The 20,336-nt window shown below is 43.8% G+C and overlaps 1 protein-coding gene and 1 pseudogene across 2 annotated transcripts in view; both read left to right on the top strand.

The window, feature by feature from the left end:
* The window catches only part of ENOPH1 (enolase-phosphatase 1), a 75,723-nt gene that overhangs the window by 17,433 nt on the left and 37,954 nt on the right, over positions 1-20,336 (top strand). For both annotated transcript variants that reach the window (XR_013272253.1, XM_077476164.1), the window contains exons 3-4: positions 10,932-11,122; positions 17,756-17,888. Coding sequence is in view for 1 of the 2 variants with exons in the window: in XM_077476164.1 (XP_077332290.1) it covers positions 10,932-11,122; positions 17,756-17,888 (324 nt within the window). In the remaining variant the exon portion in view is untranslated. The remainder of the gene's footprint in view (positions 1-10,931; positions 11,123-17,755; positions 17,889-20,336) is intronic.
* On the top strand, positions 8,780-8,917 carry LOC143979963 (U2 spliceosomal RNA; annotated as a pseudogene).

The raw sequence follows: 20,336 nt of genomic DNA, 5'->3' as shown, positions 1-20,336 counted from the left end.
CAGAGCAATTCTTATAGAATCAGTTTGGTTGGAATGATTATGGTTCAGCTACCTTTGCAGGCTGAGCAAAGTTTCCCCATGAATGCTTTCTTGTACATTGAGTCCAGTTTTTCATCCAAAGGTTCAAGCTCTCAAGCAAGCAGATTGTTTTCTGAATGTCAGCTATTGGAGCAAAAAGGATTAACTGATGAAATGGTCTTTAGTTTCGCCCACGTTCACATTGGGCCGATGTGCATGCAATTTAACTGTCCAAATGGCACCGTCCAAATTCCCAAAAGTAGTTCCTATAATAGTTTTGGGGCAATTTCAATAGACATCTCAGAAGGAACCTGCACATATGTCTGTCAAATCACCCCTGAAGTCGGACTGCATTGCCGGTTTGAAATCGTGCGAGTTCAGCTGAACTCGATTTCTAACCTACAGCAATGTGAACCTTGGCTTCATGTCAAGTTTCAAAGAGGTCACTAAAGTAAGTTATGAAAAAGTAAAGGGTTATAGTCTTGGTCCCCTTATGAACCACAGAAGCTTGAACTCCCAGTGCTAGAATACTTGCAAAAGCGGCAGACCAAAACCTCTCGGTTAGCACAATAAAAGTGCAAGTGGCAACATGTTCAGCTTTCATGTACACATGTCTGGCAGGGAATATTTTAAACCCTTTTGCAGCCAGAGACATTTTTGATTTTTTTTTTTTGCTCACATTTAAAAAAATATTTAAAAGTTAAAAATCAGTTTATTATATAAATATATATTTTCTGAAAGCAGGCACCCTGGATAATAAAATAGTGGTAGTTACAATATTTTAAGTCACACAATATTTGCACAACATTTTATCAAGCGCTATTATTTTGTAAAAAATACACTACAGTTAATTTTAAAGTACACAAGCGCTTGGGTGGCTGGTTTATTTTTTGACACTTTGTTTCCTGCTAAAGCTTTTTTATATATTGCATATGGAACAAAACATTTTTGTGATATATTCTCTTTAATGAGACATTAGGGGTCTTATAGAGACCCCTAATGTCTCATTGGCCCTCTATTAAAGTATTTCTGGGGTAAAAGAAAACCCCCACTGCCATCAATGTAAACCTTAAATTGGTGGAAGTAAACAGATTTTTTTTCAGGACCTATTTGAAGACTTTGTCCAATTCTCAGGCATCTGCATAAACTGGGGCAAGTCAGTCTTATTCCCGCATCACCTCTCGCTTCCCAGGGCGGACACCGGTACCCCACTCCAATGGGTGGGCGAATTGACCTATTTAGGCATCAAAATTAGCAACACCACACACAAATTTATAGAAAAGAATGTGCAGCCTCTCCTCTCCCAGCTTACAGTAAAATGCACAGCCTGGCGCACCCTTCCGCTCACCCCCCGTGGGAGCTAACTTGCTCAAAATGGTGTTTGTTCCTAAATTTTTATACGTCTTCCGCAACACCCACTCTCACATACCTAGATCATTTTTCAGACGTCTGGAGGGGATTCTGACTTCGTTTATCTGGGCTGGGAGGCCCCCCTAGAGTGGCAAAGTGGGTACTATACCTTCTCTTGTCGGGAGGAGGCCTGGCCCTCCCCAATTTTTTGTTATATTACTGGGCCGCCGTATTGGTCATGGTGCGCTGGTGGTTCTCCCAACTCAGACAAAATCCTGCAGCGAGACTTGAGGCAGTCATTTTGGGCTCATACACAGCCTTGACCAATCTAGTGTACAGGGGACCTAAAGCCCCCAATTCCCTGACTATCCCCATGAAGACAATCATTAGAGGATGGAGGGAGGCCAGGGAAATATATGCTAAACCCAACTGCATATCTCCACACACCCCGCTTTCGGGCAACCCTGCCCTCCACTACCTTTACGAAATACCAGACCCCTCACAACGGGCCAAACGGGGAATCGCCACCCTAAAACCCATAATAGCCAATGGCAAGATTATGCCTTTCCATTATATAAAACAACAGTGCTCCCTGTCCTGACCCTTTGAATTTAAATAGTGGCAACTGAGACATGCGATGAGGGCACAATTCCCAGACAGGCTGACTCTGGAACCGGACTCAATCGAGCGACTGCTGACCTCGAGTGCGATGGGGAAGCCCCTATCCACTCTGTTAAACCCACCTGTGCAATGGACAAATGGAGGGAGGATATCCCAGCTCTGGGAGAGGATGAGTGGGAGGATTGCGTTTCGACCTACATCCCAACTATGATAGCAGCCAAAGACAGGTTCATGCAGCTCAAATTTCTACACAGGGCCTACTTCACCCCTCACATAATGGAGATAATGGTACAATGAAAGTCTGCCGAACCCCCTACCCTTAACTCCTGGAAAAAGGCTGTAGACTCAGTGCTACCCTTATACAAACTCACATATGAGAGCAGACAATGCCCTGCCAAACTTGAAAAAGTCTGGTCGGCCTGGGTGGCTACACGTGGATGAGGGGCCAGGGATAGGGGACCAATTGATGGATTCCCCTCTGTTCGGTTGGGGGTATTCACCCCCCCTCCAGAAACGGGGGGGCCGCCTGACCCCGCCAGAGGAAGATTAAACTCAACTTATTAAACCGGCTATGCATTTAACGGTCATCCGAGGGTAGTGACTAAACAACCTACTGAACTTCTAGGGTGGGCTCTAGAACGGCATATGCTTAGATCCCATCGGTTAAGATATGTAAGGAGGAGGAAATTATGGACTTGTAGGATGTTAAATTCCTGAACGGATGTCTTGGTCTGACGCTGTAACAAATAAGATACTTAATGCCGAATGCTGAACATATTGTAATGCGGATTTGTTAAATAAAAACTCTTTTCTGTAAAGAAAAAAAAAAAAAAAGTTTTTTTTAAAGATACAGTAAAATTATTAATTTGAAGGATAACCCCACTTTCATGGAGGTTAAATACAAAATAATATAGCATATACAATTGCTACACAAGCCATGTTGTAATTTATATTTCAACATGTAGTCACTGCTATTTTCTGTAAAATCCAGTGCAGTATGGCAACCTGGAGGCATTCTGTACACCAAATGTGTAATTACATTTCCTGGAGGCATTCTATGCACCAATGCTGCCAGGAGTTTTTTTTCCCCAGACATCAAGTCATATTTGAGGCATCCCTTGCAATAGGAATTTCATTTTTGGAGATACTTTCTATGGGTTAAATACTTGATGATGCAAAACACAGAGTGCACCAGCTGATTTATAATGAAACAGTCTCTTCCATTCAGAATCAATTAACAAAGGACAAGATAAAACAAAGCTATTTTCCTTACAATGATATTGAAATGCCCATGAAAGACCCTCTTGAGTGTATTTTGTATTATTAGGCTAAACCAAACACAAAAAACAGTTTAACGGCCTTGGCAATTGCGAAAAGGGTGAGAGAAATACAAGCCCTGTCATATGCGAATTATTATTATTTTTTTTTCCAGATGAAACGTATTTATTATTTTATGACAGGTACTTGTATAGTGCCGTCAGTTTACCCAGCGCTTTACAGTGCCTTGCAAAAATGATTCATACCCCTTGAAAATATACATATATCTAGGTTTTGGTACAGTAGATATATATCGATATTGTGGTCTGATCATTATATATTCTTTTATCTAGAAAATTGTTGTATCTTTTTTAACACATGTATTTAATATTTTTTTATATTATATATGAAATAGTTGTTTATTTCTTTAGGCATCTTTAAAGTCCCCCTTCTCCATTTTCCAAGTTTTTTTGCAATTATTTGGGATGTGGTGCCCTGCTCCACCTACCCATGGCTGAGTCTCCTAATTGTCACACTTTTCAGATATTTGTTGCAAATTTTGGAAAACCATTTATCATTTGTCTTCCACTTCACAGTTGTGTGGCACTTTGTGTTGGTCTATCACATAAAATCCCAATAAAATACATTTAAGTTTTTTTGGTTGTAACATGAAAAAAAATGTGGAAAATTTCAAGGGATATGAATACCTTTTCAAGGCACTGTATGTGCATGAAATTCATGCTGATTATGTACACTTCTCCTTTAAGATACATGCAGTGACTATATGCTATATATTGCTCCACGTGAATCCTTCACCAATGTGGATAGCAGCTCACCTCATTGGTTAGACCTAATAAACGTAGGTCAAATGCACATCCCCCTTTTAGAGTTGGGGCCAACTTATATCCTGATTGTATTTCACTGGATTTTACAATGGGATAGGGCTCGGAGGGTCAGCTAACTCTCTGAAACCTCTTCTTATTGGTTAGGTACAAAATTGGAACCATCATCGTGCAGACATACCATATAATCTTGCAAACATTTAATAAAGACATCTATAAAATACACGTTCGTTTAGGTGTGCACATAAGGAATGAATTAAATACTTGTATACCGCACAATGCAAACTGAATCGCCTCTAGGCCATAATGGTGCACACAGATAAGAAACACACAAAGGTAGACTCTGGCCCCTTAAAGAGGAACTACAGTCTGCTCACATAATTTGTAATAAAAACATCTTTGCCATTCTGAAGCTTCCCTCCAACCACTTTGCATATTATTTTATATATACTGTGATTCTGTACTTGCCAAATATGCTGCAGTAATCTCCCTTCACTGAGTCTGGCTGCAACCATTTTAACTGTGGGCAGCTAAAGCTGCTGCCCGTTTACTTCCTGAATTTACACAGAGGCACACCTCCAGCTCTGCAGCTCTCATTGGCCCTCTTAGGACTCATCCCCCTCCCTTCCTGGCAAACTCTCACAAGAGTGAGAGAGAGAGCTGTTTGTGATGCCATAAGCCTAGGCCTTTTTACCAGACAAGAAACATGAATAGGGTTGTGTAAGGTACTGGCATAAAAAAAATATTTACTATCCAAAGTTAAAACAACAAGGGAAGAAGATTTAATAGATGGAAAGGTGAAAAAATTACTCAAGTTCAAGGAGCATAAAACATCATCTACACACTCCTAATTGTGGATGACGTCACTTCCGGTGACGTAATGTCATTGGCTTTACACTGAGGTGTTTGGTCATGTAACTTTATCAAGGAAGAAGGGCCAATGAGATACCACATCTATTTATATAGACTGGCTTGGTTAAAAAGGAAATAAATCCAGCGCCATGTTGGAGACTAACTGGGTGCCGCCATTTTATTGAAGACCTACTGTATGCTCAAATAATAGGCAGCCATTTTACTGGTGGGGAAAAAAACACCACTAATCCAGAAGGGGAAATAAAGACCTGTATACAACTGGAATGAATGGAATAGGTACCATGCTTGAGACCTGCTGGGCATTGCCATTTTGTTGTTGACCACTCCTGTAGCTATTAGCTACCTACTGGATAATGTATGAAAAGACTGGCCATTTTATACTTCTCAACTAATCCAGCCATTAGCCACATTACTCAAGAGTGCCATAATGTAGACACACAGAAGATGGGGGAAAAAAATACATATAAACAATAACCAGCTCCAACACACATAGCCATTAACTAACATACCCCAGATGTCAAAGAGGGGGGGTACAAAAAAAAAACATGGGGGAAAAAAAGCTGTTAAAAAGCATTATTGATGGACTATCAGGGGAAGTGAACCCTAGAGGAAGAAATTACATTTTATAAATACATATTTCCCACTCTTTAAAAAAAATATGTATGGCTGATCTGTTGTCCTCATTAATTACATAAAACAAATAATAAACAGCAAGCCCTCATCTGGGAAAAACAGGACACAATTTACATATGCTGAAAGAAAAAAATAAAAATAAAACATTTACTAGCTAGATCAAATATCGCCATCTAGTGGGGGACTGCAGAATGGCCATAGTAGATGAAAAAGTACACAAGAGATGGAACCTCTGAAAACTGAAATAGATGTGTTAACATGCCCTGTGTGACTAATCACCACATGGATATTATGGCTGAAAAAACTGGCCACTAAAATAGCCACTATAATAATAAATACTAAAACATAAATACCATGAGAATATTGTGGGGAGAGGATCTAACCTGTAATACAAACATACGAAAAAAATAAAAACCAAGAAAAACAAAATATTAAATAAAAGGTACAAACTGATAATCTGAAATAAAACAATTTAAATCAAATTTGATGTTTAATCTCTTGGGTACCATGGTGTCCATCTCAAATATCTACCATGATTCCCTTTGGCTGAAGTTTTTGACCTTATTGGAACCCCTTCAATGTCCAGGGAACCTTTCAATACCCCGGAAGGAAATTCCCGCTGTATTCTTGTTGTATGCTAATATAAAGTGGTTAGATAAAGAGTATTTAATGTATTGAAGCCCACAGACACATAGTATACAATACACCACTCCCTCAGTTTCACACAGAATATTATCTTTAATGATATATTCTTTGAAAGTAGTTTTAGATTAGAAATGAGTTCTCCTTTTACCATTTCCTATTGATTTTATATTTACTACAAGAATTAAAACCTTTCTGGGTGAAGAATGTACTGATATTCTTCATAGGGGGATCTAATACACCTTGTCTAACCTGTTTCGTAGATTAGCAGCCCTTTTGCAGATGAACTTAGCCTTACTGGGGAGAACTTGACTGAGATGCTTATTATTGACCAGTATGCCCTAACCTGTTACTACTATCTATTGTAATTTAATATAATGCCCATGGAGAAGTCTATTTCTTCCCTATGTCCTATTTTATCATTCATGAGTATCTCTCTATTCATGTTCCTACTTCTATAATATGTTTATATCTTGGGGAGAACATCCCTTATCTACAAACCTCTGATCATTCTTTTCCTCTTGCTTTGTGTAATCTGAAAATTCTGTACAATTTCTCCTTAGTCTAATCAGCCGACCTTTTATGTATATTCACCAACCAAGGGCTATAATGGCAACTTGATATTGGGATATACCCATTCAGGTCTGTAGGTTTGAAGTATATTCTTGTGATTAATTTGTTGACCTTGCTTTCTGTCTCTAAATCCAAAAAACACAATTTTATCCTTACTGCCATTCACTCTGGTTATAATCAGGTCTTTATTTCCCCTTCTGGATTAGCAAGGTTTTTTCCCACCAGTAAAATGGCTGCCTATTATTTGAGGCTAGGTCATCAACAAAATGACGGCGCCCAGTTAGTTTCCAACATGGCGCAGGATCCATTTCATTTTTTAACCAAGCTAGTCTATATAAATAGATGTGGTATCTTATTGGCCCTTCACCCATGATAAAGTCACATGATGAAACATGTCGGGCGGAGCCAATTACATCATTACTTCTCTGGAAGTGAAGGGGCTAGAGTCTCCCTTTTGTATGTTTTTATCTTTATGCACCATCATGTGCACATTTTTAATAAATGTTTGCAAGTTTATATTGTATGTCTGCACAAAGATCGTTCTTATTTTGTTCGTTTGAGCATTTTATGCCTAACCAATAAGAAGTGGATTCTGAGACATAGCTGATCCTCTGAGCCCTATCCCAGTGGAAAATCCAGTGGAAGACAATCAGGATATGAGTTGGTCCCAACTCTAAAAGGGGGGATGTGCATTTGACCTATGTTTATTAGGTCCAATCATTGAGATGAGCTACTATTCACATGGTGACATATATAGTCACTGCATGCTTCTTAAAGGAGAAGTGTACATAATCAACATGAATTTAAAGCACACATGAACTGTTGAGCAGATTTAAAGGATACATACATGTATGGCAATTTGCTACTTTTTATTTTGGCTTCTTAACTCTCAGAAGGGTGACACCACCATTGTTATATATTTCCTGCATCACTAGTGTATGAAATATGCATGTAATTTTTTCATTTTTAGTAGGAGTATCACATTATTATTGCATTGCACATATTCGCATTTGGTAATATTTTTTCATCTTGCCTATAAGGCCTCTTCCAGCACTGTTAGAGAGTGACACCATTAGTACTATGTATGTGTATAATATATATATATATATATATATATATGTGTGTGTGTACATAACGCACACTGTATTTATTAGTTCTTACATTTTCCCATGGGGGTGATATATTCTTTTTAGTTTACACATTAAGGGCAGGTGCCACCATTACTAAGGTTATCTGTGGTCACACATTATTAGTGGGTGACTACATTGTGGCTATCCATACACTTTGAGGATATGTGGGGTTGATTCACCATTTAAACATGTGCACATTAATGAGGGTTTCATCCCCCATGTTTACACAGACATTATACAGGCAGTCCCTGGGTTACAAACAAGATAGGGTTTGTAGGTTTGTTCTTAAAGCGAAGTTCCACCCTAAAATATTTTTTTCCTTTTTAAATGACTACTTTAAACCTATAAACAAACATTTGGAAGAAAACATTTTTTTAAATGCCCTGTTGCTAAACAGTCCTCGTAATCTGCCACTTCCTGGTCCGCGGAGCTCCTTGAGACTTCCTTCCTCGCCTATGCACCTGGGAAATGATGACACATAATTTCCCAGAAGTCTGTGGGCAGCAGTGTGCTCTAAAATCGTGTTATTTCCTGACAGGAAATTACATGATTTAAGGCAGACCACAGCGCCGTTTTTTAACTGAATGTTATCTATGTTGTCATACCTGGGGGGTGGGGGGGGACTTCCTCCATCGGCGCCTGTTGTCACGGCAACGTTACAAACAATCAACTCGACGGCCGCCGTTAAATCGCGCATGAGATCGAGTGGTGCATGCTGGTTACCCAGCATGCACCTCTCCATGCATAATTCAGGAAATGATCACGATTGGGCTTCACATGCCCACATTAATGATGAAAATGGCCACAAATGGAGAAATTATATTTTACAGTAAGGCATTTATCGCTTCCTGGCCTTTTGGCTAAGATCAAGTGTAGTATCTGTTCTTATCAGTTGCCAAAGGAGGCGCTGTGCCACCCCTATAGAGAGGGGAGGGCTATTGCTTCCAATGGCATAATTCGCACATGGAAGGACAGTTTCCACAGGGTTCACGCCGTGCTGCCCGGCGGAAACTGGGGTCCGGTGCATGTTTGAGTCTGAGCCGCCCGGAAGGGTGTCCCTGATGACGATGGGTGCTGCTATTGGTCAAACCCAGAGGGTCGAGTATCTGGCCTGGATTGGGGTAGTTCTAGACCTGGACAGCTTTTCGGGAGGGAACACCGCCTGCTCTCTAGTTGAGGGAGAGGAGCGGTTAGTACTTCCCGAATGTAATTAGGTAGGAGTGATGGGAGCGGGGATGAGCCTGTAGGTGGGCAGGCTCCCCCCGGGCTTCCTGAACTCCATGCCTTCCTGCCTAGGGTGGTGGCTGCTGTGGTCTGGGCTGTTGGTCAGGGCGGTCTTGAAAGCCTTTGGAGTATGTGCCCCTGGAGTGGCACTGCATCAATGTCATGCTTTTTTAGCACCTGCCTTTTGCGCTGGGCCTTTTGGCTGGGACCAGAGGAATTTTTTATTCCTGGCCGGAGTGCCTGGTCATTGTTTTACCCAATGGCTACCTTTTCACTCTCCTCTTCACTATCCCTTCCTCACTTTATTTAATTTATTTCGTGTGTGTGTTTGTCACTGTTCACTGTGTGATGAGTAGGATCGCAGGTCCTCGGGCCTGTCCTGAAAGTCTGGCGAGGGGGTGGACATGGCCTTCTGGCTTAGTTAGCCCTCTCTCTTCTGGGGTCTCCCTTCGGGGGAGCCCTACCTAGTACTTGGGTGGGTCTGTTTTGGCAGACCTTCCAAAGCAAGGGGTCCATCTGGTCTCGGCCAGATGGACCATGTTTTAAGTAACCTTGTCCCTGTCTGGAGCCTAACGCCCGGGGGATTCGGGGCAAGGCAAGGGCTTGTGTACCCGTTGCACTTTTTTATGTTTCCCTCTTTATGTGTGTGCACATTTTTTTTTAGCTACGGGTGAAGTTCTTGAGTGTGTTTTGCACGCCACAGGCTTTCAAAAAAAAAATAAAAAAATGTATATCTTTCAATAATCTAGCAAGATTATTGCATAATGTTATTTACATTTAGCTAGCTATAATACTAGGACCAAAAAAAAAAAAATTGTTTGTTGGAACTCCGCTTTAAGTTAAATTTGTAGGTCGGAACAGGTACATTTTTGAAGTGTAGCTCCAGCCAAAACAACAATTTTTACATTTTTTTGGATAGCATAGGGAAGGGTTAACATCCCTATAACTTGTTTTGTTGTTTTGCTGTCTGTGCCTCTGTTCAGAAGATTTCCCCTCACTTTCTGTCCCAATGACACCTGGATTTTGAAAATGTTGGGTTGTTGTAGAAACGAAGATTGGTGATACAGCTCCCGTGGAGACACCTTTTTCCCATAACTCTTATGGGAGTGAGGTATCCTTCCTAGGGGTAGATTTCCTCTCACTTCCTGTTGTCTCCCTCCGTTTGTAACCCGGGGACTGCCTGTATCTGAGTATTCATTTCAATACTTTATTTAGACACGTATAGGGAGGTCTGTTTAGCACTTATTATTTTTAATTATTTTTATTGGATTGGAGTAGCTCCGCATTTTTTCTTTTGTTTGACATTTTATTGGGTGTGGGGACACATTCTAATGCTGGCAGCCACTCACTAGTTAGTATATTAGGGAGGTCTGCGCAGTGGTCGTTCTGTTTTATTGTTACCTGATTTGTTTCCAAGAATCTTTCAGGACAGCAGGGCATTTCCCTCTATTCAGTTTTACCATTCAAAAGTTTGTTGTGTCTACGTTTTTTGGTTCTGTATATATTAACAGACAAACTGGATGCACTTTTCTTTTTTTTTTCTTTAACATGTAAGCCTTTGTTTCCTAGTTTAGGTGGATGGAATTAAATGCTGTCCTGGAAGATTCTTGGAAATTAGGTTACCTGCTAACTTTCTTTTTAGTAATGTTATTATTGTCAGTTAATGATTTTTTTACACATTTATTTGTATATCCTGTTTACACATCATCACCCGTATCAAATAATTACAATTCTACGTCTGCTTTTTTCCTCTATCCATACATGTAAGGCAGAAAAAGACTGTGAACTTGATGGATTTGCTCCTATTCCTAAGAATGAAATAGAGGTACAACAGATTATCCAGGGTGTGGTTGATAATGTTCATTGGCAGATGTCCCTAGACAGGAAGACAACAGCACTTAAACAGCTCCAAGGCCACATGTGGAGAGCTGCATATGCTTCAGGACAAGTCAAAGGAGAGTAAGTATTTTGTACTTTTTTTGTATTATGGTGTAAAGAACATCTTAGTGACTGGCTAGGGGTAAGTGCATTTTTGATGAAGCCTGAACTCTCAATATGGATTCTTGTTCAGGGTCAATGACTCACTAAGGCCGCGTACACACGGGCAGATTGTCTGCCCAACTTAGTCCGCTGAACCGTGTTTCAGCGGACAATCCGCTCGTGTGTGGGCTTCAGCAGACTTTTTCAGCGGACAGTCTGACGGACTTAGTCTTTCGGAATTTCCGTAATTTTGTCCGTCCAAACTTGGTTTCAGCGGACAATCCGCTCGTGAGTAGGCTAGTTCGACGGACTAAGTATGGCGCATGCTCAGAAAGGATTCACACGGCCGAAGGTTGCATTGCAGTGTATTGGACGTCGAATTTCTAGTCCCGTCGTACGTGCCGTACACGTCATCGCGCAAGCTTTCGGCGGACTGTCTGTTCATCGTGTGTGGTCAAGTCCGTTCATTCGAAAGTTGGACGGACTGTCTGTCGGATTGTCTGACGAACTTAGTTGGGCAGACAATCCGCCCGTGTGTACGCGGCCTAAGGCTGCATTCACACCTTCACGATGCTACTTGCTGCCTTTTCTCTACATTTTTAGTGCAACAGCATAGGACAGCCTGTTTTATTTGAGTGGGCTGTCTTATGCATGCTTCCTGCACCAAAGTAGGTCCTGCACCTTTTTTGGCAGTGAGCTAAACACATTTGTGCAAGTTGTGTTTTGACGTGACTGCTACACACATTTGGGGTGCCATTTAGAAATAATGGCACCGCAACCATGATGCTCGTTTCGACGCATATATGTGCGTTTCTGGAAACGTGGGCAGAAAGAGGCAGCATACAATTCCCTTTAATTGAGCTATAATTTACCACTGACATTACTTTATAATAAAGGTTGCCATAGTATATAAAAGAGAATGGAAGAAATGGTTAGGATTTCTATTCCTTTTAACCACTTAAGCCCCGGACCAATTTGCAGCCAAAGGACCAAGCCCCTTTTTGCGATTCGGCACTGCGTTGCTTTAACTGACAATTGCGCGTGTCGTGCAACGTGGCTCCCAAACAAAATTGGCGTCCTTTTTTTTTTCCACAAATAGAGCTTTCTTTTGGTGTTATTTGATCACCTCTGCGGTTTTTATTTTTTGCGCTATAAACAAAAAAAGAGCGACTATTTTGAAAAAAATGCGATATTTTTTACTTTTTGCTATAATAAATATCCCCCAAAAATGTCAAAAACATTTTTTTTTCTCAGTTTAGGCTGATACGTATTCTTCTACATATTTTTGGTAAAAAAAAAATCACAATTAGCGATTATTGATTGGTTTGCGCAAAAGTTATAGCGTTTACAAAATAGGGGATAGTTTTATAGCATTTTTATTAATATATATATATTTTTTTACTAGTAATGGCGATGAGCGATTTTTATTGTGACTGCTACATTATGGTGGACACATTGGACATTTTTGACACATTTTTGAGACCATTGTCATTTATACAGCAATCAGTGCTATTTAAACGCACTGATTCCTGTGTAAATGACACTGGCAGTGAAGAAATTAACCACTAGGGGGCAGTGTAGTGTTATGTATGACGTTATGTGTTTTTTTTGTTTTGTTTTTTATTGTAGGGGGGCGTGGTCTGGCATGTGACGTCACTGATCGTCTTTCCTTATAAAAGGGAAGAGACGATCGGTGACAGCCACAGTAGGAAGCACGGGCAGAGGTTTGTTTACACAGACCTCTCATCGTTCTTCAGCTCTGTGACCCAATCGGGGGACACCAGTGGCGATAGGGTCCGCTGGTCCTGTGGCCACGGTCACGGAGCTCAGGACCGGGTCGGGGGCACTCGCCAGCGGCGTGCTCCCGACACACGGCTGGGCACTTAAAAAGCAACATACAGGTACGTGCTTGTGTCCAGCCGTGCCATTCTGCCAACGTATATGTGCAGGAGGCGGTCCTTAAGTGGTTAAACTTGCACCATTTAGGACAATGGTCATCAACCCTGACCTCAGGGCCCACTAACAGGCCAGGTTTGCAAGATAACTGAAATACATCACAGGTGATACAATTTGCTGCTCAGTGATTGCAGTATTCTAGTCTGCGTCTCCCCAACGTAATACATAAAACCTGGCCTGTTGATGACCACTGGTTTAGGAGGTATTCACACTGCATGCAGCCAGTGACGTCCCCGGCGCATGCGCTCTGATGGTCCCACATACCGTGCCAGATCTTCAGAGCTCATGCTATGAACGAGTAGCCAGAGGCCGCAAACCAGGAAGGAAGACCGGGTGAAGATGGAAGCCCTGAGGTGACAGAGCGCTGCTGGAGAGCTTTGTTTTAAGGTAAGAAGGTAAGTCTTGCATAATGTGCTAGTATGTGAGGCATACTAGCATGTGATGACATTGCTTTGCAGGGTTTTTTTTTTTTTTTTTTTAAGATGGTGTTTATTACCGCTTTAAGTTTCAGCAGCCTTTCATTTAAAGACAACATAGCACTTAGCAAACACAGACCACTTCTTTAATACACAGGAGCTCATGTCCTGATTAGAAATAGAACATAGAAAAAGTTCTGACCTGATTGGCGAACCATATTAAAGTCTATGGGACCAGAACTTGGAAAATCAAAAGTCCCCATTTAAGTCTCATATGCAAGTAATTGGCCATAAAAAAGGGTATGGGGGTCAGGGTACTGCCCTGGGGGACATGTAACAATGCAAATAAAATAAAAAAGCAGGAGAGACAAAAAAAATGTAAACATTACAAACGTATCATGTATGTTGGAACAAATGCATATCCAGGTTACATAAAAATGGAATGAAAACGTGTATAAGGCATATCAGGAGGCCATCTGTGATAGCAACCCCTGAAAACATTACAGGTTAAAGTAATATTCACCATCATTTCAGAAAGGGGGATCCTAGGTGTCCCAAACTTAATGCCTCAGGAAAAAAATAATAAGTCGTAGGGGTCACACACTGAATCAGTATCAGTGGATAAGTCAAACTCATGGTACGTTTGCTCAGTGGATTCCTAAGGGTGTATTTTGACAAAGTGGAAAAGGAATTGGGGCAGAAAAGAGGGGGCAGAAAGATAGGGGACAAGAAGCACTCCATCATAGTCCCAAGACGATGTCGTCTAGGCCACCCTCAGCCCAGGTGATAAACTCCGAGGAGTATCGGAACATGAACCATGAAGTCCAAGTGAGAGAAAACTGTTTGTCTTTACCATATTCCTCTGCCAACTGACGTTCAAGGTCCCTTATGCGGTCCACTTCAGTAGCCCAATCCCCCAGGGAAGGCATGGTTGTCAATCTCCAGTGACGGGGAATCACTGCTCTGGCCGCTGCAAGAAAGTGTTGCAATGCATCTTTTTTAATGGATTTGAATTTGCCAGGGAGTATAGATAAGAAAGCCACCTCAGGTGAAGGTTGAATGGAAGTCACCATCAGTTTACAATATATCTTAAAGATCTGTTGCCAAAATCCCTGTACAGGAGGGCATTCCCATCAGATGTGGAGCATGGTACCCTGGGAGCCAAGACACCGCCAACAGGTATCTGGTACTGCCAAGTTGAAATGGTGTATAGTAGAAGGGCATCTGTAATATCTTGTTACCAGTTTAAATCCTTTTTCCTGAGTCTTGGCTAGGGATAGCTTGTGCGCCAGGAAAAAAACATTTTTGCCAGTCAATAAGGCCTCTTTCACACTGCCGATCCGTTCAGGTCCACCTGTCAGTTTTTTAGGCGGACCCGAATGGATGCTCCATAGAGGTCTATGGAGCGTCGGATGTCAGCGGTGACATGTCCGCTGACATCCGACTTGCTTCGATCTGAAAAAGTCTGACGCAGGAAAAACCTACTTTTCCATCCATCATCGGATCGGGTGACAACAGACTCTGCGGTCCGTTGTCATCCGATCTCCCATAGGGGAGAGCGGCGCTCTGACAGGTCCATCCCTGCACAGTGTACAGAGACGGACCTGTCATCTTCCTGCTCAGCAGGAATCGACGGAGCTATCCCTGCTGAGCAAGCAGATATCCAAGGGGCGGATCATCACTGATCCGCCCTGTGTGAAAGAGCCCTTAGGGAGATGGAGTGACATAGTTCTGCCTCCCAGGCCTCCGTAAATGGCGGAAGGTCAGGCGAAGAACTATTGAGCAAGAGGGAGTAAAGTTGAGATACCACATGTGTCAGAGGTTATGCCTGCATAAGCAGTTCCTCAAATCCAGTCGGTTCAGCTAGGATGTCTGGAATGGACAGGAAAGTCTGGATGTAAGAAGTAGTCTGTTGTCTCGGAAGCCACTGCATGAGGTGTCGAGAAAGGCAACTGGAACTGGGGTATCTGTCCTTAAAGTGGGGTCTGCTTGAAGGACTTGGGCATGTCTCATATGATCTTATTTTCACCATGGTCCGAATCCTGTTACGTGCATAGTTGGTGGGAAGGCCAGGGTCCAAAGAAGGGAGGCCCCATGTGATTTAACAGGCCCCTTCTGAACAGCATGCGATCCCATATCTGAACTGTTTGACGGGTAAGTTCGTGAGCCCCCACGGAGCGTGGGCAAGGTCCATAGGAGAGCGGAGAGTTCAATTGGGTTCATAAGGCTTTCCAGGTGAACCCAAAGCTTGGTTGAAGAGTGGTGTAACCAATCCAATATGCTAGTGAGCACCGCTGCTTTATGGTATAAGGGGGTGTCCGGGGCTCCAGCAACCCCCCCAAACTTTTGGAAGAGATAATGTTTCATATCGTATTCTGGGACAGGCAGTATTCCAAATGAATTTGGAGAGCAGCTGGCGTAGTTTCCCGAAGTACGAGTTAGGTGTGTGTATAGGAATGGTTTGGAACAAATACAGGAACTGAGGGAGAACATCCATTTTCAGGGCATTCACTCTACCCAGCCATGAGAGCCGTTTGGACACATATGTAGATAAATCCTCTTGGGTTCTAAGGAGTAAGGGAGTAAAGTTCTGGGAAAAGAGCTGGGATGCGTCCGCTGGTACTTGAATTCCGAGGTACCTGATGGAAGCGGAACTGGTTTTGAAGGAAAAATTATTTTAGAGTATTTGTAGGTCCGACTTAGGCAGCAATATGTTAAGGATTTACAATTTATTGTAGTTCACTTTGAAGTTACTAACTGGTTCCCGACTGGCGCATGCCGATGTACGCCGGCAGAATGGCACGGACAGGCAAATGGGCGTACAGGTACGTCCCTTTTAAATTTGCCGTCATGCCATCGCGTGCGCGCCGCCGGTGGCATGCGCCAGCCGGGACCTCCGGGAGTTGGATCGCGGGTTCCGCGGACTCGATCGCCGTGGGGATACCTGCGATCGTCTCACGGGGGCGGAAGAACAGGGAGATACTAATGTAAACAAGCATCTCCCCTTTCTGCCTAGTGACAGTGTCACTGATCTCTGCTCCCTGTGATTGGGAGCAAAGATCAGTGACATGTTACATGTAGCCACGCCCCAGGACACACTTAACCCTTACCCTGCCCCCTGGTGGGTAATCCCTTCACTGCCAGTGTCATTTACAGGATTCAGTGCATTTGTATAGAACTGATTGCTGTATAAATGACAATGGTCCCAAAAATGTGTGAAAAATGTCCGATGTGTCTGCCATAATGTCACACTCACAATAAAAATCGCTGATCGCCACCATAACTAGTAAAGAAAAAAGAAAAATTATTAACAAAAATGCCATAAAACTATCCCATATTTTGTAAACACTATAACTTTTGCGCAAACCAATCAATAAACACTTATTGCGATTTTTTTAATTTTTTTTTACCAAAAATATGTAGAAGAATACATATCAGCTGAAACTGAGGAAAAAAAATGTTTTTTTATATATTTTTTTTGGGGATATTTATTATAGCAAAAAGTAAAAAATATTGCATTTTTTTCAAAATTGTCGCTCTATTTTTGTTTATAGCGCAAAAAATAAAAACCGCAGGGGTGATCAAATGCCACCAAAAGAAAGCTCTATTTGTGGGGAAAAAGGATGCCAATTTTGTTTGGGAGCCATGTCGCACGATCGCGTAATTGTCAGTTAAAATGACGCAGTGCTGAATTGCAAAAAGGGGCCTGGTCCTTTGGCTGCAAAATGGTCCGGGGATTAAGTGGTTAATTGCCGGCAATTTAATTTATTTACTTAATTGGGTGAGCCCATTGACAGCTGGTGACTCATCGGTCAGTGCGCAGTGCATTGTAGGGGGTTCAGCAGGGTGAACGCCCTGCAAATTCGGGTATTGGCCAGGCGATGTTCAGGTCAAACTTTTGCTTGGCCTGAACCGTTCGCCAAACTGTAGTCCTGATTGTACCTGTGTTAAGCTGGAGTTTACTGGAAAGCAGCATTTTAACTACAAATAAATATTTGCATTGCATGTCCTTTGAAACATTACTGGCATAAAACTAATATAATCACACATCACAGCAACATAAATGTCTAAGTACAATTATGTAATCTAAATACTTTATATTTTGTTTTTCGGAACATGTTAACTTAGAATACAAGGGCAATCATACACGAAACCTGATTGTAAATTACCGTTTTGAAAGTGAAACATTGTTGCCTTAATTTTGATGTGCTGAGTGAAAGCATTTTACATTTTTCCCTAGGGTTTATGCTGACGTTGTTCCAGCACTGAGAAAATGGAAGGAAGCAGGAAAACAACTGTACATTTTTTCCAGTGGTAGTGTTGAAGCACAGAAACTGTTGTTTGGATATTCAATTGAAGGTGACCTGCTTGAGGTAAACTTTTATTTTGGACACTATCATTCTATTTGTTCTAGCTTGTGTTTCTGTCAAATATTTACAAGACCATAGAATAACTTTCAGTTTTAAACAAGGCAAAGGATGTTTTTCTACACCTGGTAAGACCAGGGCTACTGTAAAGCCGCGTACACACGTAGCGGTATGTCCGACGTACTTAGTCTGGCGGACTTCCCGCCAGACTGTCCGTCGGACTTTCCGAACGGGCTACTTGCCCACACACGGCACTTTTTGAGCGGACTAATACGGCGTACTAAGTCTGCCGTACTATCCGCCCTACTTTTGAAATGAACGGACTCGCCCACACACGCGGAGGAAAGTCCGCTCATTTTGAGCGCGTCTCAAGGTAGGCGGGGCCCGCGAAGGAGACGTCGCTGGCCCCGCCGCCTGGTATGGACTTAAAGGGGAACCCCAACGCCGAAAAAAAATCGGCGTGGGGGTCCCCCCCAAAGTCCACAACAGAGCCTTGTCCGAGCACGCTACCCGGCCAGCCAGGAAAGGGGGGCGAGCGAGCGCCCCCCCCCTCCTGAGCCGTACCAGGCCGCGTGCCCTCAACATGGGGGGTGCCTTGGGGAAGGGGGGCCGCATGGCCCCCCACCCCAAAGCACCTTGTCCCCATGTTGATGAGGACAAGGGCCTCTTCCCGACAACCCTGGCCGTTGGTTGTCGGGGTCTGCGGGCGGGGGGCTTATCGGAATCCGGGAGCCCCCTTTAATAAGGGGGCCCCCGGATACCGGCTCCCCACCCTATGTGAATGAGTATGGGGTACAATGTACCCCTACCCATTCACCTGTAAAATAAAGTACAAAAAAAAACACAACACACAAGATAAAATAATTTATTGCACAGCTCCGGGGGTCTTCCGTCTTCGGGGGTCTTCTCGCCGGACTCCTCCGCTATCTTCTTGTAGCTCTTTTACTAGCGGAGGAGCCCGGCATTCTTCTTCGTCGCCGCAGCCTCTTCTTCCGACTTCGGGGGTCTTGTCCCTCTCTTCGGTTCTTCTGCCGGGCCACCGTGCCTTCTTATAGCTCTTTTACAGGCGGTGGCCCGGTCTTCTGTCGCCGCCGCCACCTGCCGTTCTTCTTCTTCTTCTTCTTCTCCAGGACATGTTGACTCGACGATCTCTCCGACCGCAATGCCAGGGACGTGCTGCGCTGCCACTTATATAGGGACAAGGGGCGGTGTCACATGGGTTGGTCACATGGGTTGATGTCACATGGCGACAGTCCCAGCATCCTCCGGGACTGTGACATCGTAAGGGGGCGGGGTCACCATGTGACACCAACCCATGTGACATAAAGCCATGTGACACCGCCCCTTGTCCCTATATAAGTGGCAGCGCTGGCATTGCGGCCGGAGAGATCGTCGGGTCAACATCTCCTGGAGAAGAAGAAGAACGGAAGGCGGCGGCGGGCCACCGCCTGTAAAAGAGCTATAAGAAGGCGCGATGGCCCGGCAGAAGAACCGAAGAGGGGGACAAGACCCCCGAAGTCGGAAGAAGAGGCCGGCGGCAAGGAAGAAAGCCGGGCTCCTCCGCTAGCAAAAGAGCTACAAGAAGATAGCGGAGGAGTCCGGCGAGAAGACCCCCGAAGACGGAAGACCCCCGGAGCTGTGCAATAAAGTATTTTATCTCGTGTGTTGTGTTTTTTTTGTACTTTTATTTTACAGGTGAATGGGTAGGGGTACATTGTACCCCATACTCATTCACATAGGGTGGGGGGCCGGTATCCGGGGGCCCCCTTATTAAAGGGGGCTCCCGGATTCCGATAAGCCCCCCGCCCGCAGACCCCGACAACCAACGGCCAGGGTTGTCGGGAAGAGGCCCTTGTCCTCATCAACATGGGGACAAGGTGCTTTGGGGTGGGGGGGCCGCGCGGCCCCTCCTTACCCAAGGCACCCCCCATGTTGAGGGCACGCGGCCTGGTACGGCTCAGGAGGGGGGGCGCTCGCTCGCCCCCCTTTCCTGGCCGGCCGGGTAGCGTGCTCGGACAAGGGTCTGTTGTGGACTTGGGGGGACCCCCACGCCGATTTTTTTCGGCGTTGGGGTTCCCCTTTAAGTCCATACCAGGCGGCGGGGCCAGCGACGTCTCCTTCGCGGGCCCCGCCTACCTGGAGACCCGCTCGAAATGAGCGGACTTTTCTCCGGGCGGGAAAAGTCCGCTCATTTCAAAAGTATGGCGGACTGGCGCACACACGGCCGGATTGTCCGCCGAAATGCGAGTCCGGCGGGAAGATTGGAGTGCAACACGGCATTCTAAGTCCGCCGTACTTTCGGGTCAAAAAAGTATGCCGGAGGCTACACACGGGGGGATTGTTTGGCGGACTTGAGTTTGCCGGACTTTTCCACCGGATTGTTTAATCGTGTGTACGCGACATTAGAAATCACGAGGCCCCATAAAGCCTACAATGCTGTTGGAGGGGCTTGGG

This window comes from Lithobates pipiens, unplaced genomic scaffold (assembly GCF_037356315.1).
Source record: "Lithobates pipiens isolate NorthernLeopardFrog02 unplaced genomic scaffold, aLitPip1_a1.2 Scaffold_13, whole genome shotgun sequence".
In the NCBI taxonomy this organism is placed as follows: Eukaryota; Metazoa; Chordata; class Amphibia; order Anura; family Ranidae; genus Lithobates; species Lithobates pipiens.
Note: the sequence above shows the minus strand (reverse complement) of the source record. Positions and strands in the feature narration are given on the sequence as shown.